Source organism: Perca fluviatilis, chromosome 18, assembly GCF_010015445.1.
Source record: "Perca fluviatilis chromosome 18, GENO_Pfluv_1.0, whole genome shotgun sequence".
In the NCBI taxonomy this organism is placed as follows: Eukaryota; Metazoa; Chordata; class Actinopteri; order Perciformes; family Percidae; genus Perca; species Perca fluviatilis.
In genome coordinates this window covers 21935110-21962039 of record NC_053129.1, presented here as the reverse complement: position 1 = coordinate 21962039, position 26930 = coordinate 21935110, and the positions used below count along the sequence as shown (strand labels likewise).

General features: G+C 40.1%; 3 protein-coding genes across 7 annotated transcripts; all 3 read right to left on the bottom strand.

Moving 5' to 3' along the window:
• Positions 1 to 368: 368 nt before the first annotated feature.
• smek1 (SMEK homolog 1, suppressor of mek1 (Dictyostelium)) lies at positions 369 to 14741 on the bottom strand. Of its 3 annotated transcripts, XM_039781904.1 has the most exons (16): positions 14612 to 14739; positions 13548 to 13758; positions 13250 to 13305; positions 13071 to 13169; positions 12315 to 12932; positions 11195 to 11272; positions 10979 to 11095; positions 9323 to 9439; positions 9076 to 9207; positions 8392 to 8494; positions 8132 to 8290; positions 7841 to 8010; positions 7198 to 7340; positions 3844 to 4034; positions 3523 to 3734; positions 369 to 1549 (listed from the first exon to the last, which is right to left on the bottom strand). In XM_039781904.1, the coding sequence occupies exons 2-16, from the start codon at positions 13687 to 13689 to the stop codon at positions 1421 to 1423; spliced, it is 2466 nt and encodes an 821-aa protein (XP_039637838.1). In that variant the 5' UTR covers positions 13690 to 13758; positions 14612 to 14739; the 3' UTR covers positions 369 to 1420. The 3 variants fall into 3 exon arrangements, with proteins under 3 accessions (XP_039637838.1, XP_039637839.1, XP_039637840.1); XM_039781905.1 differs by having other exon boundaries at positions 7198 to 7337; positions 13548 to 14740; XM_039781906.1 differs by lacking the exon at positions 369 to 1549 and adding an exon at positions 2397 to 2678 and having other exon boundaries at positions 13548 to 14741.
• A 320-nt stretch (positions 14742 to 15061) lies between these two features.
• Positions 15062 to 17292, bottom strand: erh (ERH mRNA splicing and mitosis factor). The gene is made up of 4 exons (XM_039780897.1): positions 17137 to 17292; positions 16587 to 16674; positions 15916 to 16036; positions 15062 to 15797 (listed from the first exon to the last, which is right to left on the bottom strand). Exons 1-4 carry the CDS (start codon positions 17137 to 17139, stop codon positions 15695 to 15697), a joined length of 315 nt encoding a protein of 104 aa, XP_039636831.1. The 5' UTR covers positions 17140 to 17292; the 3' UTR covers positions 15062 to 15694.
• A 665-nt stretch (positions 17293 to 17957) lies between these two features.
• On the bottom strand, positions 17958 to 23562 carry paplnb (papilin b, proteoglycan-like sulfated glycoprotein). Of its 3 annotated transcripts, none has more exons than XM_039782589.1 (13): positions 23230 to 23562; positions 22938 to 23033; positions 22482 to 22591; positions 22095 to 22155; positions 21881 to 21983; positions 21441 to 21571; positions 20959 to 21276; positions 20411 to 20587; positions 20160 to 20310; positions 19994 to 20074; positions 19369 to 19519; positions 19182 to 19260; positions 17958 to 18577 (listed from the first exon to the last, which is right to left on the bottom strand). In XM_039782589.1, exons 2-13 carry the CDS (start codon positions 22992 to 22994, stop codon positions 18311 to 18313), a joined length of 1686 nt encoding a protein of 561 aa, XP_039638523.1. In that variant the 5' UTR covers positions 22995 to 23033; positions 23230 to 23562; the 3' UTR covers positions 17958 to 18310. The 3 variants fall into 3 exon arrangements, with proteins under 3 accessions (XP_039638523.1, XP_039638524.1, XP_039638525.1); XM_039782590.1 differs by having other exon boundaries at positions 22938 to 23006; XM_039782591.1 differs by lacking the exon at positions 23230 to 23562 and having other exon boundaries at positions 22095 to 22150; positions 22938 to 23028.
• Positions 23563 to 26930: the final 3368 nt, after the last annotated feature.

The window sequence follows — 26930 nt, the reverse complement described above, 5'->3', positions numbered from 1 at the left end:
AATAAATTGAATTATTAAAATGTACACTAAAATGTATTTATTTTTACAGTTTCAGGGTGTGCTTGTAAGTCTTTTTGTTTTAGATTATTTTTATTAGAAAGTACAGGTAGACAGGAAAGGAGGGGGGGGGGAAGAGCTGCCAAGGAATCCAAGTACATGGGGCGCACACTGTACCAGGTGAGCTACAGGTTGCCAGGTCTTTAATCTTTATAGTGTGACGTTTAGTGGCCTGTTGAACCCAACAGCACCTTCTGTGCTACAATTACAGGGTCACATTCTTATGGTGCCAAGGAAACCCAGACTGATCAATAACAGCACAATGCAGCAAGGAAACACTTGAGTTATTAGGACAAAGGTAGTAGGACATCTTACAGCAAAGATCATTTTAATGGTCCCAAATATTCTGAACAACTAAGTGTACACTCATGTAAAAGGAAAAAATGAAAAGATATGACAAAATTCATCACATCTAGAATTCCACTCAATCTTTAATCAAGACGGGATTACAAATTCTCCAAAAAATCTGCAGTTTCAAAGGGCAAAAAGGGTAAAACTAGCTCACCTACTGAGGTCTTTAAAAACCTGTTCAAGTGGGACTGAAAACGTCCTGAACATTTAAAGGCAGGTCTTTCTTGTTATCATTTACAAAAAAAAACAGGAGAAAGATTGAGAGACAAATAGAGAACAACAAGAAAATAATGAAGAAACTGCTGGCTTTTTTTTCTCTTCAGAGAAAGAACGTCCGCTGAGGAACGACGACACTGATGACATCATCAAACGACAACAAGGACAGCTCTTTGCCACATGCTGCCTCCCGTCTGGTCCTATATACTAACTTAAAAAAAGGGACAAAAAGCAACAGACAAAGAAAGGGAGAAAGAGCAGAGGAGAAAAAGAAGTAGAAAGAAACAAGGAGGATGGCGAATTCTGGGCAGGGGGATGGGGGTGCGAGTGTTGGTTCTGGGTCTGAATTGGCCAACCCATTTGGGCCGCTGTGATGTCCTTCCCTGAGTGGGGGGCGGGGGGCAGTGGGTTATGGTCAGAGCCTGCGAGCTCTCTGGGATTTCAGTTTGCATGTACATGTGTTTTTGTATGTGGTCTTTTCCTCAAGTTGCTAAATAACCAAACTCCCACCTGTCTCATGCTGTCTGAGGGTGATCTCTTGTCTCCCAACTTTCACACGTCTGCTCCACGTTTCAGACGGTTCTTCACTCCTGGCTTCCTGATTGGCACTTGTATGAAGTGGGCTAGTCTGAGGAGGCTTCGTATCCGTTCAACGTCTGCTCCTCTGTTGGCCACCCGCTGACGGCAAGGGGTGCCTTTCATTCATTCAATTTGTTTACAAGTTTGATGATTCCTGTGTAAAGTCTATGCGCTGAAACTGTCCGAGCACAGCACAAGCTGAGACAGCGAAGCTTCTTTAGGAACTCAGTTTGGACTTCTTCGAAGGTGGCAGAGGGTCCTCTTTACTCTCCCCATCCTCTTCCTCTTCTTCCTCCTCCTCCTCGTCATCATCATCAGGATAGTCCACCAGTCCCACTAAACCTCCCTGAAACAAACAACAACACACATAAAAAGATAGCTCAGTTGGTAGAGCAGGCGCCCACATATAGAGGTTTACTCCTCGATGCAGCGGGCCCAGGTTCGAATCCGACCTGCGGCCCTTTGCTGCATGTCATTCCCCCTCTCTCTCCCCTTTCATGTCTTCAGCTGTTCTGTCAAAAATAAAGGCCAGAAATGCCCAAAGAATAATCTTTTTTTTATTTATTTTTTTTATAAATGTAGTCACCCTGACATCAGACACGTTAAGTATTATTTGGCTGAGATAAGCCCCCTGGTAGACCTGGGTTTGGCCTTTTTAGGCTATACTACCTGCAAATTTAGTAGATTGGAAACTATAAGAGTGTTCTTCTGTGTCTCTTCACAACTCTACCACACTCATCTCTCTGTTGTAGAATTCAAATCAATCCTGGGACAATTTTCAACATCCAAAACACCCCGCTAGTGCTCAACAAACTGTCCCAAATTGTCTGTATTTTGTCTTTGTTCTTCTCTCTTGTATGGGTTTCTAATGTGCATCATTCTCATTTGAGGTTACATTTCCTCTTTTTAGACCACATGGTCCGTTTTTGCAGCCATTTTTTGAGACCGTGTGAGTAATTTAAAACTACTCGCACATGTGCCACCTGCAAATTTGATGAGTTTTTTTATTTCATGTTGAAAAGGAGGCCAATGTGGGTGAGATGGGGGCCGCCGCGGGTGTGAAAAATTTTTGGGGGGGGGGAACAAAAAAAAAATAATTTTTTTTTTTGGAAAAAACCCTTACCAAGGAATTATTGGTAGGATACCGGAGTTATACATTTACGATTAGCCAGCACTTCCGGTCGGCGGAGCTGTGTTGATAGACCTCAGCAGAGCTGTTGTATTCGGTCTAGTCATAAAATCAACCGCATTTTTACTCAATGTTGTCTCGGTCTCAGACAAAAAGGACGGGGTTTTATTTCAACACCAAAACTGCGGAATATTACTTAATTACCTGTGCATTCACTTACTTATTTGCCTTTCTTTTTATTTGCAATGCTAATGTCAGCTCCGACATTTGCCACATGCTGCAGTACCGCTCCTTCACTTGGGTAAGACAGGTTAACGTTAGAGACGGCAGAGAGCGGAGACCGCTTCTTTGAAAAAAGAGAAAGGGGGAGTATCTTACACCCAATGTACGTATGTATGTATGTATGTATGTATGTATGTATGTATATATATATATATATATATATATATATATATGTGTATATGTATATATATATATATATATATATATATATATAGCAATGGTTGCGATTTCAACGAAACAAAAAAAAATTAAAAAAAGAGGAGACCCTGTATGGGGCTGAGGCAATTACATTTGTGAATGTTCATTTGTTAAGTACCAATCAATTAAAATGTGACTGTGAAGTGAAATAATCCAGCACATTGTAGTGTCTGTATTTATCCCCAAAGCATTATCAGTAAAACAGTTAAAATGGGGGAAATGTGAACAATTGTGTTGCAGGTCGATTCAAGGTGTGCGTCTCTAACTTTCCTGCCACTACATTTTTTAGTTAGGGGCTACAGTGCCCCTAGTAAAAAAAGTTAGTCTGGAGCTCTGCATTCTTAGTCTCCCTCCCTCTATTTCCCACGTGTCTAAATAAAGCCAACGAGTAGAAAATCTGTGCAGTCTAATTGCACACTGGTGGCAATGACCATTCTTTGCAATACACAAGGATGGTGGGAGTTGTGTGAAAATTGACAATCTAAGTGTGAAGATTCATAGCCAAAGCTCAAGTTTGACCAAATTCTCTCTTTCATTTCAGTTAAGTAGTGTTAGATACAGAACAGACAGTGTGCAAAATCACTTTTGGCTTTGTCCTTAAAAATGTTGTCTCTCAATAGCACTGAAGATAAGTTGTCTGACTTCACACAAAAAAAACAACTCAAGTTTAAGACCCACACCTTTTTCACATTTACAGGGCCGACATGTACCTTTGTGGTTACGGTTGTGGTGGAGGGTGAGCTCCGTGCCCCTGAGCCTGGAGAACCTGGTGATCCCGGAGAGCCTGGGTTCAATGAGGCAGATGAAGGGGGGCTGGAGAGGCTGGTTTTAGTGGAGCCAGAGAATGAGAGCTTGAAGCTGGGGTTCTGCCTGCCTGATAAGCTTGACTTCCCCAGTACTTCTTTGTCGTCTGTGTCTTTCACTGAGGGTAGAGAGGGAGAGTTGAACAAGAAATAGTTATTCTCCCCATTTAAAAGTGTTTTCTTTCCATCACTGTAACCAGGGTGGAAAACATGCATTTCCATGCTTACATTTCTTTCTCTCCATGAACTTGCTGATAGGTTCCATGAGGTCTTCCTCACTTTTCATCTTGTCAGAGGGAGGAACCACTGCCTCACCATCCTCAAGGTCATCCTCATCGGTGTTAAACCACATCTCCTCTTCATCCTCCAGTGTCCGTGCATCACGACGGAAACGGTGGTTTCTCAGGATGGAGCGCATGCTGGAGAGAATAAAGCACCGCTTAAGAGTTAAAAAAAAACTAAATACACATTTGTGCGTCTTAAACCAGATTTCACTCACAAAGTGTCTTTAATATAACAGGGTTTTATAATTTTAACTCATACGCCCTCTCACAACTTGGTTCGCTGCGCGGGCAGACTGCTGCTGCACACTAGGTCACATGACATTGTACACCCGCTCAACCTGCCACAGCGTTACAATGTGCCACAAAATCAACCAATCGGAGAACTGAAGAAGGTAAATTCTAACTGTCTGAAATACAATGGCATAATAAATATGCACAAAAAACCTATTAGCTGCGGACAGATATGCACACAGACGCACCTACACACACACAACCAAACTCATGAATATGTCCTGACAGTGACTGAGAGCCTAAAAACCTACAACGAGCGCTTCTCAAGCAGTCATCGACACGCATTCTTTCTCAGTCACTTCGGTGATTATTAGCTGTAGTATTGTCAATGCCGCATTACTTTGCTAGAACACAATAGTTCAAAGAGTAAGTGCTTATAAAATTCGGAGATCTCGTATATATATATATATATATATATATATATATATATATATATATATATATATATATATATATATATATATATATATATATATATATAAAAAAACACCAGCATTGTTCACCCTGTTTACAAGAATTTGCACCACACCACGAATCCCTGCACATAATAGCTAGCTTCCAGTAAGGGGGTCATTAAGGTAAGGAAGAAAATTAAAAAACCTGAGCGATTTCTCATTCTAAGCAAATTAATTCTAATGACTTCACGTCATAAACAAACCCTTGGTCAAAATATTAGACGGAGTTATTTGGTTCATTTAAATTTTAAGGGCTTTATAACTTTATCAAAAAAGGGACATTTTCAGTACCTGATTTTTTTTCCCGCTCAAAATTTAAATACTTAAAAGCACCTTGTGTGAACCCCTGAGTCACATGATCGGGATATGACGGGAGTATTTTCGTGGGGTCGGGATGGGAGCGACAATTGATTCCTGTGTCACCCTCTAGTGTGTAGGGGTTAATTAACAAAACAAAAAACAAATCACAGGAGCAAAGTAAAATAAAAAAATAACAAAAAAACACCTGTTATTATTATTATTGTTGTTGTTGTTTTTGTTGTTGGAAAGTATGCCGAGTGTAGGTTGCAGCAACATAATAAGTGACATGCTCTTGACTGTGTGTACTTCAGTCAGAGTCATATATGAGTAAGTGGTACATACATTGCACAATCTCAGCCGGTCACAGACAGCACATATTGTATTTAGCTGAGAAATCTGTAGCACAACAAGTGTACACGCAAAATATCAAAAGATGATACAAATAAAAATAGGCACTATCTTAATGCTGGGCGATATGGACTAAAAATCATAATGCCGTATTTTTCGGCTGAATGGTGATACACCATATCTCTGTATTTTTGACAAAGTGGGTTAAATGTTCAGATTTAAGTTAAAGCCACATGTGAGATGTCACAAGCGGTTTTAGTAAAACAGATTGTGATCATATCAGAGGGGGAGTGTGATACAAAAATGTTCTCGATCATGAAGCAGATTGTTACCGTACAGTTCTCTGGTTTATCAGTGAAGTGTCTGAACTACACTGCAGACTGGATTCCCTACTCACACAGTGATGCCGGCTGACTCATCATGAACGGGTCCATCGCTGGTTGAATGCGCTTCGGTGGGTCAGCAGCGTTACAAACGTCTCGTGTATGAAATGTCTATCGTCGCTGCGCTGCATTTTTATGAACTATGATAATCTGGCCATGGGTCACATCTCTCTCGCCGGGTCTAGCAGGCGTGGTCTCACACACTATAACCCTTGAACTCAAGTTAGTTGCATTCAGTAGGCTAACTTCTTCTGTGTTTTTCGCCGTGGAGGCCGGCATGACAGAAAGTTACCAGCGAAAACACGGAACAAATACAAGTTTTCCTCTCATGCTTAACAAGATACAGATGTGTATATAACAATTAAAAATGTATCCAAATGTCAGTAGTGTGCACCAGCACGGTGTCTCTCCATGTTGCAGGGGAGCCGTGTGCGAGTGAGGGGGGGTGGGGCGGTGCCGAGAGTAAGAGGACATATCCAAACACAGGCACGGCTTTACAGAAGAAATGGGTAATAACGCAACACTAAACCATATTAATATAAATGGTATTGTCTAATCTCATATGAAAATATATCGCTATAAGGTAGTATATCGATATATCGCCCAGCCCTACACTATCTAAAACAAAGTGGCACTGTGAGAGAAGACACTTGACTCCAAAAAAATCATAATGCACACAAGAAACAATATATTAGTCATTTTAACAGTTATTTGAGTTATCTGACTGGAATGTCACACTGACATTGTTCTTTCCATGTACTGTGAGACACACTCACAGGCAAAGGATTCCCTTACTGATTAAATCATTAGTGATGGTGTAAAAGTTGTAGTAGTAGCAGCAGTAGTATTAATGCTGATTTATGCTTCTGCGTTGAATCGACGGCGTACCCCCGCAGACCCCTCTGTGTCGCCGTGAACCCCGCTCCAAGCCCTCCGCCGTTTTGACTCCGCGTCGAGGCGACGCAGACCGCAAGGACTGTGATTGGTCAACTTGTATGTGTTGATAGTCGCCGTTTCAAGCAGCCTACTGTGGGAGTAGCAACATGCTAGTTCACTGACATAAGCTTTGAAAATAAACTCAGACATATTTCGGTTACAATGGTGGGGTTATCCGTTTGTAAAGTGTCTATATGTGAGTAACGTTTCGAAATTAGCACTTTGCCAGCAAGCAGTACTTTGTGGGAAGTTGTGCTAAAGTTTGCTTGCTAATATAAACTGGCTGGCAGACACCTACCTAATAGCCTCAGACTTATTTTCTGGTTACAGTAACTAAGTCAATGGATTTTACTGTGTCTATTTCTCGATACTTTTTACAAAATCTAAGCAAGAAAAGCCCAAACAAATAAGATTAATATTTTAGCACGACAGTCTATGGGGTTTGCCATTCTGAGTGATGCAAAGCAACCCCGACGCAGAACTCCGAAAGGGTCACGACGCCGTATGAGCGACGCCGTAGCTATGGCGTGGAGTTGATGCAGAAGCATAAAACAGCCTTTAGTAGTGCAGCCATGGCTTTCTCACCTATCCAGTTTGGGGTTGTCTTGCCTCTCTCGTTGCTGTTCATACCGCAGCTTTAAGCCCTTGAACGTTTGGACATAGTCAACATCCTCCAGAGCTTTCCAGTAGTTCTCTACTATATGAGCTGTGAGAGACTTCACGTCCTCCTAGGGGCAATGGGAGGAGAGAAAAGGAGGAGTGTAGAGACACAGTAGTATGAGAAAATGAGGGGGAAAGTATGGAAAGGTAAGACAAGTAGTTTAGAGTTCAGAGGCAGAGCAGAAGAGGAATGAAGTGAGGAGAAAATGAGCAAGGGAGAGAAAGAGAGGGGAGAACACACCAAACTAGTTAAAATGAATCGAGAAAATGTTTTCACTTATAGGGATGTGGTTGGAGAGCCTACAAATATTGGTTCCTTTTTACAGAGTTGATCCAGAAATTGCATTAAAAAGACTTTCATATCAACTCACAATCATAAGCAGTGTACACATGATCACATATAAAATAATGTGTACTTTTGAGGTGTATACAATGACTGGCTGGCTGCTAATTAACCTGATCACTTGTCCAAACACGAAAAAAACATATCCATGTTAACTGTTAAAACATTTTGGACAAAAGAGAAAGAATAAAAAATAATTGTGCGAAAATTCAAGAAAATACTCACCACACGGACATACTCAAACATCTCAATGATGGCTGAGTTCATAAGATTGTAGCGTGAGCCGTTGTTAAGGAAGGCCTTGATGACAGGCTCGAAGAGAAAGTTTCTCATGATGTAGCGATTGTAGAATTCATCCTTCAGACCAATGATCCTCCGCATGAAGCGTAGGGCACCTGGGCACAGAAAGATAAAGATGAATATATTAAGCTCAAAACAAAATGTTCAAAATTTGATTTTAAAAGTTTAACAGTTGTTGATAGGTACTATGAATTAAAGGGATTATATGTGACTCACATAGTGCCAGGAAGGCGTGCTGAGAAGCAGTGAGCACCAGTACCCTCCTGAGAATGTCCTTGTTGATGATGTAGTTCTTAATGTGATAGGTGTGGTGCTCAACACAGAATGTCAGCAGCTCCAAAATCAAGGCCAGCAACTGGGATGTTTGAAAATCATCTAATAGAAAGGTAAAGGTAGCAAGCAACATCAAATACATGTGCATTATTCTCAATTTGTATTTACAGAGCCAACACACACACCTCGCAGGTATTCAATACCTTTGCTTGGTTTTTCCTCCGTGGTGTTGGCCAGTAGGGGAGCTGAGAGGACGTGCATACAGTGCTTATAGAAGAAGCTTAGGAACTCTGTTTTTTCTGTTTTCTGGAAAGAAAAATGTAAGAACACATTTTTTTACTAAGTAAAACATATCTACGGCAATGAATATTTTTACACAACCCAACACATGTCACAATGTTTACAATGGTGAAGGTGCAGAGCTCTGTCCCAACGTGTAAATTGATTATCAGGAAAGTCCAGCTATATGATGTAGATATTCAATTTGTTTCAGCCAATATCCACATATGGATCACATTCTTCTCTTCTGCATGTATAAAAAGCAAATGTGGCACCTGCATATTTACAACACCACCTCCCTTTGCTCCTTGGAATAATCCTGTTGTTGCAGTGCTGCCTAACTCGTGGCTTCAGAATGGTAAACTCAGTGTCCGTGTCTCTTCTCTCTTGCATCTTTTATAATGAAACTGAAGGACCATAAAGGAGTTTTTGCTTGATCCAGATTCACTTAACTGAATTGAGCAAGCAATGCCACTTCACTCACAACAAAAAGCCAACATTCAAAAGTGCTTCTGGACATGCTGGATCTAAGTATCAAGTACTCAGGTTTACTGTCAAGTCATTGTGTGTATAAACTGACGTGTTTAGGAGTAAAAACGCAAACTCACATTTGCAGTAGCCAGCATGTTCTCAGGGTCCACCAGAGTCCGAAGCAGACCCATCAGCTGCACTGCTCCACCTAGCTCTGGGTCTGTATCACAGATCATGTGTTCTATGATCAGGTTGATCAGGAGGATGTCCTGAAGGGCCAATAAATAATCATTAGTAACATGTAACTAATTTATATCTACCTATGTGGTGAAATGATGAACATCATTCTTTGATACTTCTGGCAGACTTTGTTCATATACTTACGTCATCATTCTGCTGAGACTCCTGCATGACAAACTCTCGTACCATGGAGGGGTTGTACTCCACCAGATAAGAGAAAATATCTGTGGCTGCCCCACGCACCTGAACGTCATCCATTCCCTGTTTAATGAACATGGATTATATTTGTCAGTGGATTGTGAATGTGAATCTCCCCTCAGGGATAAAAAAAAAAGTCTTATATTATCTGCATCATGTTAAGCTGTTAAATGGTGTTAGAGAACAGATTAAGAGCCTTATTGCCTAATTTTGTGTTTGAAAAGGTTTGTGGTATGTAAGATTGTTGTGTTCCGTCACTGTATATAGCACAACGTTACACTAGCTGAACGTTAAGAAATGTGTACTGTCAGTCATGAACGAAGGGGGGGTGGTGGGGGGGGGGGGAAAGGGGGGGGGGGGGTTTTTTTTGGGGGGGGGGGGGGAACGGGGTGTTGTTGTTGGGGGGGTGGGGGGGGGGGGGGGGGGGGGGGGGGGGGATTTTATTTCATATATTATTGTATGTTGTCTCCAACTTTCTGTTTGGTTTGTTTGTTTTGGTCTTCTACACTCCAACTGGTCTGTACAAACTGTCTTGTTTGTTTCAAATATAAATAAAAATTGGATCACAAAAAACAAACAAAATGGAATAAACAATCAGATTGGTTCACCAATTAGTAAATCGCCCTTAAATTCAAATGCCGCAACAACATACCCCCTTTTCAGGTTGTGAACTTCCCACACAACCACCACATACACACAACCACTACACACACATTGCAGCTTATATACGATTCTTATTTTTTGCATCTGGAGAGCTAGAATTTTTTTTTTTTTTTTTTTGCAATATCTACATTCTGGTCAGATTTACATACACACACATACGTGATAAGGAATGTGGCATTGCCACCTCTGAATGTACATATTTGAAACAGGGTCTCAGAGTGGCCAAGAGCCGACCTAAGAGCATACTCCCCAGACAGTTAAAACAACCAAGTATGATTAAATGCACCAGTTCAATTAGTGTTTGATAAGAGGAGAGAAGAGTTTAGTACCATGACAACCTGCAGCAGCCACCCTGATGCTTAACTATACATGATATGTTCAATGAATGGCAATCCTCAAGGTTTAACATTACACAGACAAAATCAATATTTGGTTTGTTTTATTACAGTACAGGTTCACATGCTTGTTAAAGAAAAAACAATGCTGTGCCATGGTCATAATGAGAAGTACTTAAATAGCCTTAAACTAGAGACTACCAATTTTTAATGTCATTCACTTCGAACAAGTGCTGCACACAAAAAATACAAGTCATAAAACCTTAGTCCTTAGTCACAACACAATGTAATATAATACCAAAGTCAACATGGTCTTGTGTTGTGCACAATCCTTGGTAACCGAATAGCATTGTATGGATCAGATGCACAGTTACACTGCCAACACTTTTAATATCATCTTCACTTAAGATTTCTGTTTTGCTTCATATTTTTCTTCATTTAATTCAACTTTTAATTTATCCAGGCACATTCCATGATCCTAATGCAAAAAAAAAGGGTCACCCCACTACCAAAGCTACTGACACCAGGAGCCAAATCCTTTGTATGTCCAAGCAAACTATCCAATTAACTTAATTCTGATTAATGTTAAGGTTTCTGCACTCACCAGTATGACCTCTAGTGCAGGTAGAATGCCCATGTTTGACAATGTCTTGAAGAAGGCGTCTCTGTTTTGAGGTTGTAACGTTTGTGAGAATGCACAGAATTCCTTTAGGAAGTTCACCTGTGAGGAAGAAACAAATCATGCATCTATGAAACAAGGGACAAGGAGAAAAATGAAGACAGGATTTGATAAATAATCTCAGATTAAGGTTTGGCATACCAGTTCATGTCTTTTGTCGTCATCTGTAGCCTCATCTGTTAGCTGTGCAAAGAGGTCTGTCAGGAACTTCTCATCGTCCTGACATCAAAAAGGAAGGGGAGATGAGACGGGGTGAGTATCACATTGAGGGTCAACAAATCAGGATACGGAAAAAATTACCCTTGACCCTGACATTTATCAAGGATTAAATCTATCGTAACATAGCGGTTGTTGATCTTTAATGTATGAGTCAGATACAAATAACCAGCAAACAAAAATAACATTCACCGTATTAACCAATGACTGATTTTGAAGTTATAGTGTGACATAATTTGTCATAAACATGGCTTTAGATTCAATTCACAACCATAAATCAAAAACATGTATTTTGTTCACTGTTATTTAGAACTATTGCAGTTTACATTAATGCAATCTACTTTATATAAAGTCTGAAAAAACTCCCACATAACATTTGTGGTTGTTTTTTTTTTACTGATGGGTTATGTACATACGAATTTTTACACAGATAACTCATAAATAGATCAAGTGTTATTTTTAAATGAACAAAGACTTGAGTGTGTTTATGTGACAAGACTGCCTCAGGATAAGTAAGGAAGAAAAGGTCCATATCAGTAGTGTTTGACTTCAGAACTTCACATAGAACGGTGTACCAGTCAACAGCGTGCCAGTTTTCCTCTAGCGCAGCATAACTGATTTACACAACACTTCTCCATCTCTATGGAGACAGCCATACATAAACACTGCTGAGTTGACACAGTACAAAAACACAAAGGTCACATGACCATAAAAGACTAGCAGACAAACTCAGACTGGGTAAAGCACAATCAGCCAAAAATGCAATCCTACAGATGTGTAATTTCCAGTCCTCACTGCATAAACATTTTTATGTATGTATGTATGTGTATGTATGTATGTATGTATGTGTATGTATGTATGTATGTATGTGTGTATATATATATATATATATATATATATATTTCTTTTTCATTTGTATCATGTACTTTTGCAATGGGAACATTTTAAAATGAAAATGTAGTGCACACACACATTTTATTTGAAAATAATAAGAAATACCCTTCACTGGCAAACCTTAAAATACATATCTGTCTGCCCGTCTCACCTGTAGCATGCCCACAATCTCCACCTTGTTGAAGAAGATGAAGGAGTGCAGGGTGGACAGCATGTTTTCCTCAAAAACAGAGGGCGTGGGCAGCACCATGTCCTGAATATACTGCACCCGATACGTCTGGTGTATTTTCTGACGCAGTTCAGGATCCAAGATGGGAATCACCTCTTTAAAGCGGGCTGTCTTAGTTAGAAACTCCCGATGCCGCCTTGGCTGTGGGAGTGCTGGATCAAACTCCAGACAACCAATGATGTCCATGATGCACTCCTCAGAGAACATAACCTCAAAAAGTGCAGTACGATTGAGCAGGAAGATGCCTTTAATGATTTCATACAGGTGGTGCAGTCCCTCTCTGTTCTCCAAATCCTCACACACACGGAACAGTTCCAGAAGCTTGCGAATGTAGCCCTCGTTTTCCACAGCCAGTGCCAGTTTCTCGCGCCGCAGTGGGGATGGGAGTGAGGAGGCCACCAGCTCAGCCAGGTCCTCCAAGCGGTTCAGTTCACATGGTGGTAACTCCAGACCTGGCGACGACATGTCGTCAAAGCGTTCCTCCTCAGACTCGTCCACCACATCCTGGGTGATGTCCACTGATGGGTCCTTTCCCTGCACCTTAACAACATATGAGTGACATAGGATGTGATTAGTTACAGAACCTATTACCAGGAACACCCAAACCCACTTGATGTAAAATGCATTCACAGATAGAGCAGACAAACACACACCCACACAAAAGATAAGTGCAGCTACCTGGCATATTTTCTCCCAGATTTCATCACAGCCAGCCTTCTCCTGGAAGCTGAGTGCCAGATCATAATTTTCTGCCTCTGACCATACTATCAATGTATCCTTTCCAAAAGAAAAACAAAGCCAATTTACAATTAGTACACACAGAAAGAAAATCCATATTCTAGAGGAGTAATACTGACCTGTTGTTTCTGGTAGGCAGTGTTTGGATTGATTTTGGACTCCAGCAGTAGGGAACCTGTCAGGTTGAAAACAAAGGTGGTCCATAAGTGTTACCAAAATGACATGAAGAGGGTAGGTTAGGGTATTCACTGCATACAAGTGAGGGTTACATGCATGGTTTAAGCTGATTAAAATAATTATGTGGAAGGTATTAGTTACATATAGTAGGTATTGGGCATCTATAACGATGACCAATACACTGCAAGTGATCTCGTAATTGGCATATGCCAATCCCTTTAAATCGTTACTTCGCCTTACCATCACTCTCTGCTCGCACCAGTAGAGACGTGCCTTTCAAACGCTCCACATATCCCGAGGAGACGTGCCCGGTCCCACGGTCATCCCACTGTCTGTCCTCATTGAGGGTATAGACTTTGACTCGTCGACGAGTGTCAGTCATCCTGGCAGGTAGTTGTAACCGGTTCCCCCCTTCCGGACCTTCTTGGCTTTTACAGGGTGCCTGCTTCACCTAACGTCAGTAACGCCACAACTTCAATTCACGGTTAACACCTGATCACTTCTACAATGCAGTACTAACTTAACCAGCTAGTGTCAGGGATCAACCAGCTCAGGTCAACAGTTCTTTGAAGGAGCTTAAAAGCGGAACACCCGGACGAGCATCCAGGAAGATTCCCCGATCGATTATGCAGTTACAACTACAATAGCTGATTATTTTAACGAGCTGCCTCAATACTTATATCGCTCGTGTTAGAGGCAACGCGCCCCACAAAATCATCTTACAGATCATGGTAGCAACCTAACGACAGTCTAACGTTACTTTACAGTGGGGAGGGCATTAACATTAGATAGCGTGTTAATCGACAAAACAAGGGATGACAGATATTGCGGAGTCCTATCACACAGTTAAGACAGGAGTAACGCTATCCAGAATAAGCCCCACCGTTACGATATCTGGCCCCCAAAACAATCTGCCAGATTATTAGTAACGTTAGCTACAGCTTGTACGCTAGCGGGCAATGTTAGCTAGAAAACCTACCGAGTTAACTAGCAAGCTAGTACGCTAACTGCCTACGCTCTATATAGTCAATGTTAAACAACCCTTTGAAGCAAAATGACCAGAGCTGTGCAGCGATAATATTATTTTACAATTGTGGACCGTAGGCACCGTGTTTACCCTGGACCAATGTTACTAGCTAATTGTGTCTGAATAATGCGCCAGCTAGCTAGCGTTAGCGGCTATTTCTTCCCCAAGTGTTCCGCCATGTTCTGGCTCGGGGCCGCGGAGAGACCACTCTCTCCTTACTGGTATTCATGCATTCCAAAACAATATGCAAACCAACAAACTGTAGTCGTGTAATTACTTTAAGGTTACGCTTTACATTACAACGCTATTTGCCATTCATTCCCGATGTCTTGCTCAGATAATGGCTAACAGCCCCCCCTGTGAGTATTCAGCCATCTTGGGTCCCTTCAGAGTCAGTACGGGGTTTCCAGCACAGCAACAACAGGGCAGCCCGCCACATTTAAAGAGACAGTAACATAACAGTCCAGAAATTCAATTTCAAAGGCGATCAGCAGAAATGACTCGTCGAGTTTCCAGCAACATCCAACATCATTCTGCCCTTTACCTTTTTTTACAACTTACCATCCAGCCACTCTGCATCATATTTAACCAGTAGTGCAACCATTTGACAGATACATGGATCCCAATGTAGATCCCTGTTAAACAGCCATATCTATACTGCGACTGAATAAACAGGACAATGTATTCCTAATTGTGCTAACGGTAGTATATTCAAGAGTGGAGACCATTCAGAAAACAATAGTTTATTTTGTTCATATCAGAGAAAACAGAAACAGGGATAGTTGAAATCAGATGCTACACAAAATGTTAACAAAAACAGCATTTTACATCATGATGGTAGGATAAAGTAACAATAATAGATGAAATATGGAAAATAAATGTTCTGGGATCAGTTACATTAATGGATTAGTCAGTCTGCAGACATGTATGTCAAACAAAATCACCTGCATTCGAAATACACAGCATGTTCAAATCCAACTGCCCAGTACATGAATATAAAAAGTGTCAGAACTTTTAGGGAAACCAAAAACACACTACTAAAATTTTGACCAAAATTTTTTTTCTCAAAACCCAGATCCCTCTCCATCAATAAGTTAGTCCTTGCAGCACTCTGAACTTAGTATAACAAATTACAGATATACATATGCTGCCGAGCATGACTCCATTTTTTATATAAAAAGGCCCACATTTCTGATGTTTCCCCAGTGTGACAGCCCCTTCCTTTCCCAATGTATAGTATATGTAAACCCTTCCCTTGTCAGTCTGACAATGTTGTCCTTATACACAGATCTTCAAGAAATATAGTGCAGCATAAACTCCTTCCAAGTGTGTTTAGCAGGACAACTCCTCACTGATGCTTTTACTTTGCTGCCTGCTGAGCCTGACGCCGCAGCAGGACATATATCTTTTCCTTGATCCAGTCTTTGTTGTATGGTTGGTATGTTTGAGTGTCAGCTCTGTACCTGTATAAAAATATAATTGTTATATTTCCTGGAAGTAATCAACACTTTCAATGCAAGGTTGATTTTTATTCAAAATCGATAGACATTGACCAACTAAAATCAGATAAATCATACTTACACAAGACAGCTCAGATCTGCCAAGTCGTCAATAAAGTCAAACAACTGACTAATGTCATAAGTGATGGAGGGACTGTTTGGATTCATCCTCTTGAGATGCTCTTCATACATTTTGCAAACACCTGGAAGAGAGGTGCAGGACATGCTGAATGGAAGTAAAGCTATTTCCAAAAGTGTGCATCAAAAGAAAATGGCTAAAATTGTGCATATAACAATAAGCTTGATTTAAAGTATATAGCAGCTTTTGCAACAATGTAACAAAGTTCGAGAGACTGTAAAGTAAATAACACTACAGATTTCACTAAAAAGGAGAGAAAAAGGAGAAATAATAGATAAATAAAATGAACACAATTCCAAAACTATTAATTTAATCTATTCCCGTTGATTGTGTTGTGAGAAATTACAAAATAAAACGTAAAAACCTATAATCTTACTATTTCTATACACAAGGGCATTACATGGCTGCAACGTTTCCTCACAGATCCTAAATGTTAAATAGTCTTCTTTTTTTAATCTGAGATAAATAAGATATTTAGTGAAATTACCCCCACACGATGACAAATTAATGTTCTTTGGGTTTAGAATACACTCAATATACCAAAAGGTAAAGACAAAACAGCAACGTGATTTATTAATTAGTGTAAACTATTTTAAAAACAGCTTAAGACTCACCTTCCATACATTCATTCACTGACTCATAGTCAGCATATGTGCGGCCCTCTGGTCTCTTGGTTGGTTGGACAAGCAAAATTGTGTGAGACTGTAAAGATGAATAATATTAAATAACGTTACACAAAATAATGCCAGTTTATTATATCACACAGTACCTGAATTATTGATGCGCAGATTTATGTTTTGCTCTGATGCATCTAAGCATGACGAGTAACGTTAACCTTCTCCCAAAGGTTTTCAAACAGGAGACAAACGCTTGTTATTGAGCAACAAATCACCTACTGAGATGTCCCGCATAAGTTACTTTATTTAGGATTACAAACAGAGATACGTTAGTATATTTCAGCGTTGACCTTAAAACTAACGTTAGGTGTTTACAGCAAGGGAAAAAATAGACAAAATACATGTTTGACTGAGTAACATTAACGTGTTAACGTTAGTAAGCATCGTAGCTTGTTAACGTTAGCTTAGCTACGATGGACTAACAGGAGCTAATATAGCTAATACTGCATGTTTTCACCTCTTAAAACGTAAAACAAAACACTCTTACCATTTTTGTGCTGACTGTAGACCCTGTCTATTTACGGAGGATGCAAAACTGCAAAAAGTCGTTGTTTATTGCTTCTTAATTCCCTGTGCGATATAGCGTTAGCTAGCTGTTGGAAAAGATTTCAGAGGAAATGAAATACGTTTTTTCCGGTTGTAGAGTAAGGTGGCTTCAAAATAAAGTGTTTGTTTCAAAATAAAGTTCTGGCCTTAAAAAAACGATCAACGTTATTTCTAATGTGTTTAGAAACCTTTTGTCATAGCTGAAAAAAATATTTATATACTTAAGGTAGCAATCCCATGAAGTGAAAATACCCAATTGCAAGTAAAAGTCCTGCATTTAAAAAGCATTTAAAGTAAAAGTACTTAATTATTCGAAAAACAAGTATCAAAAGTAAAAGAGGCAATGTAGGCTACAGTAATAGTTCCTGTCAGTGTTATATTGCTGCATATTTTAATACTGGATTATGATTATCAATGCATTAATGTGTAAATAGTATGCTAATATGATAGCTGGTCAATGCTGTTGTGTAATAACAATGCCACATATTTTATACATCTAAGAAAGTACCATATTTGTGTCTGATATGTAATGGAGTAAACTTAACATATAAAGCAAAAATGTAAAATAACAGAAAATGAGTATTCTCAATACTATTAGGCTAACTCAAACTATATTTAACTACATTACTTGAGTAAATGTAGCAAGTTACATCACACCACATTATTTTGTTTTGTGAAAACAGACCAATAGTTTAATAAACATATTCAAATTAAAGTAAAGGGCATTTTTGGAAATACTGAAAAAGCAGATGAAGACAAAGATAAACCACACAATTTTTATTGATTAGGTCGATGATTTAACTTGGGTAATCACATTGACATTATTTTATTGTAGTCCAGATCTAAAAGTAAAAATATATAAGTGAATATATACTGAGCATCACAAAAAGATAAGAAAATCAGAACCATCAGCTGCAATTATGTCACATATAATGTTAGACTATCTAGATAATTTTTTTATGTAAAGTCTGATGTTTAAATGAAAGGCAGGATGTGGTTAGTTTTAATACATGTTTGTGTGTGTCTTCATATATGTAAATACTACGTGTGTACAAATATCACGTAATAGCTTCATAGAGATGGCCCTGATTTGGAGGCATTAGTGGTGAGCATGGTTATGACCTTGCCCTCAAAGCACCACTGGTTGACCCTCTCCTTGGGGTCCCTCTTGGGGTTGCCACACCCCCACACTCTCTCTGGCATGCTTCCAGGGACCCAAAGTTATTAGCATTTCCCTGGCAGCTTCCATACCAGAACTCAGTACATTTGCCAGTGCCTGAGTCATAGTAGAAGCGAACCATCCAAGTATCACAGGGGCCCTCATCACGAGGCATGGAGCACATATTACCAGTGGATGGATGGGCAGGAGGTGGTGGTTGTTGCTTAGAAACAAGGACAGAAAGAGAGAGATAAATCACCCTGTATATCCAGTAAATGTAGCATACATATTTACATTTATATGTAGCAGGGACAATTTACATGTATAGGGTCAGTTCTATTTTTTAAATGAGGTATTACAGTGATATAGCATTGCACTTCCATAAAGTTGGGGGACGTGTGAAAGACAGCTTAAAATAATAATGATCAAAACTTGTGCAGCAGACACCAACATATCCTGATTTGTAGTCGTTAATATGGGTCAAGCTCTAAAAACACTGGATCCTACACTTCCCTTAATGCAACTCAATAACAACTTCAAACTCCACACCTGCAATTTGTAACTCAGGCTTTCAGTTATGAATTTGTACTTAAAGTCAAGATAAACCTGATGACATCACTTTAGTTATATTCTCAGATAGGCCAAACCTTTTCCAGAGCCAAAGAAGACACTATACAACTATTTTTACTGGCTGAATAGCAATTTCCATTAAGAGGAAACTAATTTTGACTTGTAAAGTCAGTGGCGAGTCCCTTTAATAAATCTGCATTATTTAACAACTTAAATGAGTTTATTGAAACAAGATGAGAAACGGATGTGATTCCTACCACAGCTGTCAGGTACTCGGGACATCCAGCCCTTCCAAATCCTTGAGCTGGAGTCACACCATCCAAACAACAGCCATACCTAAGGAAGAGATTTTTTTTCTTCATGTTGGACACACTTAATATTTAGCCAATATGCAATTCATCAATTTAATTTATGTGATATATTTGATCCAGGGAGCCGTGTTACCTAGTGCGAACACAGTCATCTTGGGAGCAGCCCTCATTCCTGGGCCCTGTGGCAGAGGTTTGGCCGTCAGGACAGCAGCCATAGAATGACTGTGCACAGTGAGGACCAATCACAGGAGGGTAGGTAGCAATGTTTGTCTGTGGCATGGAAGCTAAAGCAAGTAAACACAGACATGGTCAAACAAGCATGCCATAGACCTGTGAAAATATGTATTCATCCTTTTTAAATGTATAGGATTAAATTTAGTCGTAGTTAGGTTTGGCTGGATATTTTTTTAGAATGTAAATATGACTTTCAGTGGTAAGGTAGTAAAATAAACACTTGGGGTTTTGTGTTTGTGAATGAGAAACAAGAAAGCCATGAGAAAGCAGTCCAATCATGGTCTAGATAGCAATAATTACAACATAAGGGCACATTTCCTTTACTGCGCGAGAATGCATAAAAAAAATGCATGAAAATAATCTGAGCAATGCCTGGCCTCAAATAACTAGTTGCGCATTCATTTAAAAAAATCTTTCTATATCTTCTTAACTACTGTTTTGACAGCACATATAAAAATAATTTTATGTTCAATCACACATAGAAAGAAAATAACGTTTCAACATCCTCCACATGCTCTACATACCTGAAGGGTCTCCTGGAACATGGGGCACAAATCCTCTTATGGTGCTTTCATGTGCCCTTGGGTCCTGTACACTTGGGACCACTAAACATAAAGTACATTGGTTAAATACAAACAAGCACAGACAATCAAACCAAAAGAGTGTTTGATTGGTACAGATTTGGCTCACTCTGTGCTCTGGGACATGGCTGTGAGTTGCATGTCTCCACAGAGAGAGGTCTGCTAGCTGTTCCACAGCGGGCCTCTGAGTAAGGGTTTAAATCTGTATCAAAACAGCCCACTCTCCTCTCCCTCACACCACCACCGCAGCTTCTGGTGCACTGCAGAGAAAAACAGGAGAGGGTAAATAACGTGGAGATAAAGGAGAAGCACAAGCTTTCTTCCCAGCACACAACACTTTTTATGCTTGATTTTACCTACCAGTCCGTAGTCAGTCACATGCCAGGTGATGTGTGTGTGACAGGCAGGTCTGCGGCAGGACTGGACAGAAGGGGGTTTTGCCAATCCACTACAGGCATGGTCAGCCAGACGTTCACCACCCGACCCAACACAGGTCACCTCCCTTGTCTGCTGGCCCTCCCCACAAGTCACCGAGCACTGACCATCATATGTGACAAGATATTAAATTAGTTTTCAGTCCCACAAAAAAACTACAGTTAAAATATCATTTACAATTCAATTTGGATTCCTCAGCCTAATGATCCTAGATAATTGAGACCACAGTCAATACAGTTGGTACTGTACCAGTTAAAACAAAATCTTCACTCCACTCTTGGACAGTGCAAAAATACATCAAAAGTGAACATAGATTGGTACACTTATGTTGTATGTTCCACTGTGCAAATATATACCAGAAGTCAAAAGTAACTTTTGTTGGGCGTTCTTCCCATTCTGTTGCCAGAAACAATATGTCCTTGCCTGTCTGTATGATACTCAAAATGTAAGGTTCTCTACTGTAGGGTACAAACCACACTGAAGCTGGAGACACTGTACTCCGCAGCACACGGATGCATGTTGCAGGCCTGCTGGCTGTGTGGCCTCTGCAGGCGCTGGGTGATGCAGTAAGACTCTTCCACCACACGGGGGTTCACTGGGTCCTGAACCCAACACTCCACGTTGCGATACTGCATGCCTCCATTGCATGAGGCAGAGCATTGTCCATAGACACCAGTTTTGTAGATATATGTGAGTGTCTCCCTTGGGTGAGGAGCAACAGCAATGGGGGCAGCAGAGTGTACGGAATTAGTGTCCTCATCCAAGCCCATAAACTCTCCCTGGATCAGTATCTGGAGAGAGACAAATTATTTTACTTTACACTACTGTACTTGTGCACTTCTGAATATAAACAAAGCTACTAATTAAGTAAAATAGACAATGATATTCTACAGATAAAGACTACAAGAGCTCTGAAAGTCTGTCATTGTATTTTGGATCCCAGTTTTTTCCCCACCCTGCAGATGCCGTCCACACAGATATCAGTGCGGCCCACGTAGCATGGTGTGCCATCCACCACTGCAGGTCTGTGTCGGTAGAAGAAGTTCTCTCCTCTTGGGACACAGGTCAGCTCACATGGATTGGATGCTGCAAAACAAATAGTACATTGATAGATCCATTAGTATGTAATCCCATGTGGGATGGGCCAAATGTTTGGCATGACAGAAATAAAATTAAACTAAAACAAAAAAAACTAGTAACCACACTAACTTTTAATATGTTTTGACTGCCATGAACCAGGGTTTTCTGTATAGTGTAGTGCAACACATATAGTGTCAGAATGTCTATTATGTAAATATAATTCTTATTCAATTAACACCTACACCTCTGTTAATCAAAGGAGGTTAAATGAAACACCAAGTAATATGGATGTACGGTACATAATAGGTCTTATACCTCCATAATAAGGCACCCATGTCTGCCGCTTGCTCTGAAAGTCTATTCTGTCGAACTGGGAGCACTGCTCCTCCCTGAAGTCCCTTGATCCAACTGGACATTCCTGTAATGACACAACTTGTTGGATTATTGGCATATTTTAGGACACATTAATGCAGGTTGTGGGTGGATGTAATTTAATAGGAGGAGAAAAAAATAGTTTAAGGATAATTACATGTGTGTTGCAGGTTCGGTAGGACTTAGAGGAGCCTATGCAGTTATGTCCCCCATCTGTCCTTTAAGAGAAAGAAAAGAATGGTTTACACTTGCAATCCAAATATCTTTCTTTATTTTTAAATGTGTTTGCCTTGATTGGTCATGTGTGCATTATTGTATAATGTGTGCATTATTGTGATGTTTTTAAAGAATAAAATAGTAACTGAAAATCAAAAGGCAATGCAACATAAAGGAGAGCAATAGATATGGAAGATTAAAAAAAAAGATGATTTAAAACACAAGTACTGTGCTACTTTTATTCCTAATAAAATCCTAGGGACCCTCATTGTAAAATCTTTAATAAATAAGACATCCCATCCTTTCACCCTACGTCCTCATGTCCTACCTTGAAGTGATACATTTCCTAGTTCGCATTGCCACTCCTGTGCCACAGGTGCGGCTGCAGGGCCCATAGGCTCCAAACTCTCCCCAGTAGTCATGGGTTGGCTGTGTCAGCTGAAAAAAACAACAGTAAAACTCTGATTTTGCAGCTCAGCCTCTGGAACACACAGTACTCTCACACACCATATCATAACCCACCACGAACCACTAACACACACTGAGGGCATGTTAGAAACACCAAAAATAGAAGCTGGAACATTTAACCTCAAACTGTCCCCTACAGGTTGCATAAACCCGCTTTGTGGCATATGAACAGCATCACTGCCGGCACATGTGTCAGAAAGTACAATACATACTGTACTAAATGTTCTTTACTATTTCCATCTGTACTAAAGTACTTATTACTGACATGAACATTCAAATAGTACAATATTATTAATCTTGTTAAAGTGAGACTCACAGTGATAGCAGGTACAACCAGCAGCTGTAGGAGAACCAGGACTTGTAGGGTCTTCATTTTCACCAGAAGCTACAGCAGAACTACTGATGAGGATGGCTACAAAATAACTCAACTTTCAATGCAAGTATGTTTTTTCATTATGAATGATGAGTACATTAAATCAAATACATTTCATGATATCCTTGTTGATTTCTTTGCTTGTGTTTAATGCATGCATTTCATCTGCAAAGTGTTTCACCTGGATAGATTATGTAAACAGCTAATAACATCATCAGATCTGGTTTTGTCTTACCTTCTTGAAGTGAATTCCCAGCTGGTCGACCAGCAGTCCAGAGGGCTGTGCACCTCACTAGTGAAGGTATAGGCACTGACGCCCAGCTTTCTGTCTTCTCACCCTCGCTGCTCACCAACACCACATCCCATAAAGTGTCAGGTTTCACCCACACAGAGAAACTGTTTCCCCCCACCAAGAAAATGGGACTTCTTTTTTTAACGTGGAATATAAGCTATGATTTCATCTATTTGAAGCACATAGTTTCCACTTAAAACCCTCAGGCTGTGAGACTGCTTATAGTTTTATATCAAGTCTGCAGCCATGAGTTTTAGTTAAATATGTCAAAATCAAAAAAGGGGTCACAATTGAGTGAAATTATTGTTTGTTCCAACACAGAGGAAGAGAAAGAGAACATTTTGATAAACAAATTTAATAGTTGCATATATACATTGCAGATGTTGAAGAAATAATATCCATTACATAAGAAACCCACTAAAATGAGATTAAGGGTAAAAGACATCTTGAAATTACCCGTTGATTGATTTTTTTTCTCCTGGTTGCTGGCCACTGATTGTCCCTTTCACACATCCCATAACCACTAAATACAGACTAGTAAGTCAGCAGAGGAGCTGGTGGGAGGTAAACATCGCCCTAAGGCTATATTTAGGTTTATTTTAGTGAGAAACCACAGTGGAGCCTGGATGGGAAGGGAATATTGAAGATGTACCAACAGCCATCGGTAAAGAGCAACATTCCTGTGCCATAAATTCAACAAAGAAGAAGCTGGAGGAGCCAACCAGGCTGACGATAACATATATACTTTAGACTGTCAACAAAGTATACATTGGTGGTGGGAGGTGTGTGCGTGTGTGTGCACACGCGTGTGCATGCATGCGTGCATGCATGTGTGGATGGGTGGCCAGAAAAAAAACCCCATTTATGACAGCAGAAGTCATAGTAAATCATTTGTTGACACGCAGCACAGATCTCGTGTTGATTCAAATTTATTCTTTATCTTAGGTTTTATGCATTGTAATTATAGTGATACAGAATCACACATTTTACAAACTCAGTAAATATTTTTGTAAGATATAGACCTAAAAAGTACAATTTGCACAGCAAAAATTGTTATATAATGCCATTCAAGAATCCTATTAAAGCAAATCTCAGCATCTCACCCCACCTCCACATCCAGATCCACACCCCTCACAGTTTTGGTTTTCTCCTCAACAAGAAACCTTCAGTCACTTTCTGTCCTTCAGAGCTGCCGGTCCAGTTTCTCTGCTTGCTTCTCTGTGACTTCGAAGGCACTCTTGGTGTTGAACAGGTCGTCCACTGTATCTATGATCCCCTGCATCTCTCTGGACAAGTCAGAGTAACCCTCCTTTAGCTCTTCTTGCTGCTGCCTCAGGTCCACCGCCGCACGAATCAGCTCTGTGGCCTGGTGGCTGCAGTGGCTCCGCAGCTTCTCCACGTCCGACAACAGCACCTCCATGCTCTTCATCAGCTGCTCCAGCCGGTCGGCGGTTACCTCGAACCCGGATGTGTCCAGGGTCCCGACCTGGGTGTTGTCTATAGCCTGGGCCTCAGACTCCAGGTCTGCCTTTGACGCCATCTTCCAGTTGTAGCAACTCTCAGGCACCTGATACTCAAGTCAGACTTCAATGGAACAGATATCTGGAAGAAAGGGGAATCATTTAGCAGGTAGCCAATGACCGTAAAAGGTCAAAGGGTAGAAAGAACTAAAATATTGAGAGAAAGGCAGAGAAATGTCAAAGATGCGAAGCTGCTCCAACACCTCTTGTCTCTCTCAGCAGGGTAATGACATTAAGCTCCTTGCAGGGGGTGAAAAATGCACTTCTGACTAATCCCTGTGCACCTGCACGTACAGTGTGTGTGTGTGTGTGTGTGTGCGTGTGTGTGCACGTGTGCGTGTGTGTGCTGGTCCATGTGTATGTGTGTTCAGGTGGCCTTCCACTGACTTATGCTGTCCTGTAATCCATTTAGGGAAGCTGTCCAGAGCAACACCCTCCCCAGTCCAGACCATTGCTGGCTCGAGTGAGCGGCAGGCGGGACATCAGATTACGTGGTTCTTCCTCCTCCGAGCCTATTCACTGCCATGGCTGTCTGACTAGACAGATTAACCCACATCCTTGTGAATTTATCTGCGGGTGGCCTTGACGCTCACATGCACACACTCATACATGCAATATAATCTCCATTTTCTATTCTCTCTAACCCCTCTGTCTTTCCATCTCCCTTTTTACCTCAGGTATTGCTCTATTATTGAACTTCTCACTGTGTGTTTGGGCCAAACTCTTGTGAATGTGTTGAGTATTTACAGTTGGTGGTATCATCAGTTGGTTTAAGACATACTTTGACTACTCTGAGGACACAAAGCTGATGCACAACAGCATTTAAACAGATCTATCAAAGATGACTTTTCCACAGTGCTGCCATGTATACATATTTAAAACTCATTCAAAATATTTGACAACCAAGCTATAGCCACACACATGTGGAGCTTTCTTTCTGCTATCTTCTGTCAATACCTTACACATGTAGTTTTAAGGTAATTTAAATGGTCCACTTAATCAAACACAGACAATGGTTACAAATCATTTCTGTGGATTCTCAGTTTTCAAGTTTTAGAAAGAAGATTGTGAGATGACGCCCTCTAATGGCTTTATTTGTTTAAGGGTGCTCCATTAAGAATAAAGAAAAAAAAAGAAAAATTTACATTTGATAGAAAGTAACAACTTATATTCTCTCACATGTCAAACAGCATATTCTAACTGTTTTTCTTCAGTCAATGAGAAAGTGATGACAAAAGTCCACGTGTTTAAACACAAGTTAAAGAGCCAGGATGGGTACCAGCCCTTTAAATGGCTGTAAAGATAAGGAGTCGAAATGGTGACCTCACCACCTTCAATCTCTTATCAAAGCAAACCAACTTGCTGCACGGGGGGCCGGTGTCAGGGGAAGAGTGCACTCTTTCTGAGAGGTAAATATAGCAGTGTAAACACTAGCTGTATCAGAATGGGCTTTACGGAATTATTCATTTGGGAATAAGTTTTGCATCATTAACCATAAAACCAAAATTCAATTAATTAAGACAAAATATATAAACATGAGCACACAGTAAAGCAAAGTGTTAAAATACAGGACAAGTACAAGAATATAGTAGTTTTGTTGCACCTTAGATCAATGCAGAGACGTAACGGAGAAGTTTACATTTGTTTTATATATATATATATATATGTCACAGGGACAAACAATAGCTATATATATAGCTATTGTGACATATATATATATATATATATATATATATATATATATATATATATATATATATATGTCACAGGGACAAACAATACCTTCAATACCAAGAAATATGGCGAGGAATCTCTGATCTCTTCCATATCAAAACTTTAGCTCGGTGAAACTGACACATAAAACAAAAAATGAGAATAATAGAAAGAAGCAAACAATAGGCTAGTTATTCAGTAAAAAGGCATCAGCCATAGACACACAATCAGCAAATTAAAAGGAAATATTTGGATTTAGTAATGTTGTAGACCTAACTATTGAACAAAACACATTTTTTAGCAGATATAATTGCCTATAAGCATAAAATAAGAAAAGAAAGTCTTACTTGTTCCTGTGGTTGTTTACTGTTAGCAGCCAGGATGTTTCAACATACAGGCTGAAGATCAGAT

Excerpts from the sequence above, each read along its gene's own strand:
- paplnb (XM_039782589.1), bottom strand. The coding sequence starts at position 22,994 with ATGAAGACCCTACAAGTCCTGGTTCTCCTACAGCTGCTGGTTGTACCT. Across the intron at positions 21,277-21,440 it reads GTGTGGACGGCATCTGCAGG|ATACTGATCCAGGGAGAGTT; the intron begins GTGGGGAAAAAA and ends GTCTCTCTCCAG. Across the intron at positions 20,588-20,958 it reads GTGTCTCCAGCTTCAGTGTG|TGCTCGGTGACTTGTGGGGA; the intron begins GTTTGTACCCTA and ends TATGATGGTCAG.
- erh (XM_039780897.1), bottom strand. Across the intron at positions 16,037-16,586 it reads AGTGAATGAATGTATGGAAG|GTGTTTGCAAAATGTATGAA; the intron begins GTGAGTCTTAAG and ends CCTCTCTTCCAG. Across the intron at positions 15,798-15,915 it reads GCAGATCTGAGCTGTCTTGT|GTACAGAGCTGACACTCAAA; the intron begins GTAAGTATGATT and ends ATTTTTATACAG.
- smek1 (XM_039781904.1), bottom strand. The coding sequence starts at position 13,689 with ATGACTGACACTCGTCGACGAGTCAAAGTCTATACCCTCAATGAGGAC. Across the intron at positions 12,933-13,070 it reads TCTGGGAGAAAATATGCCAG|GTGCAGGGAAAGGACCCATC; the intron begins GTAGCTGCACTT and ends TATGTTGTTAAG. Across the intron at positions 9,440-10,978 it reads CTGCACTAGAGGTCATACTG|GGAATGGATGACGTTCAGGT; the intron begins GTGAGTGCAGAA and ends TTCATTAAACAG.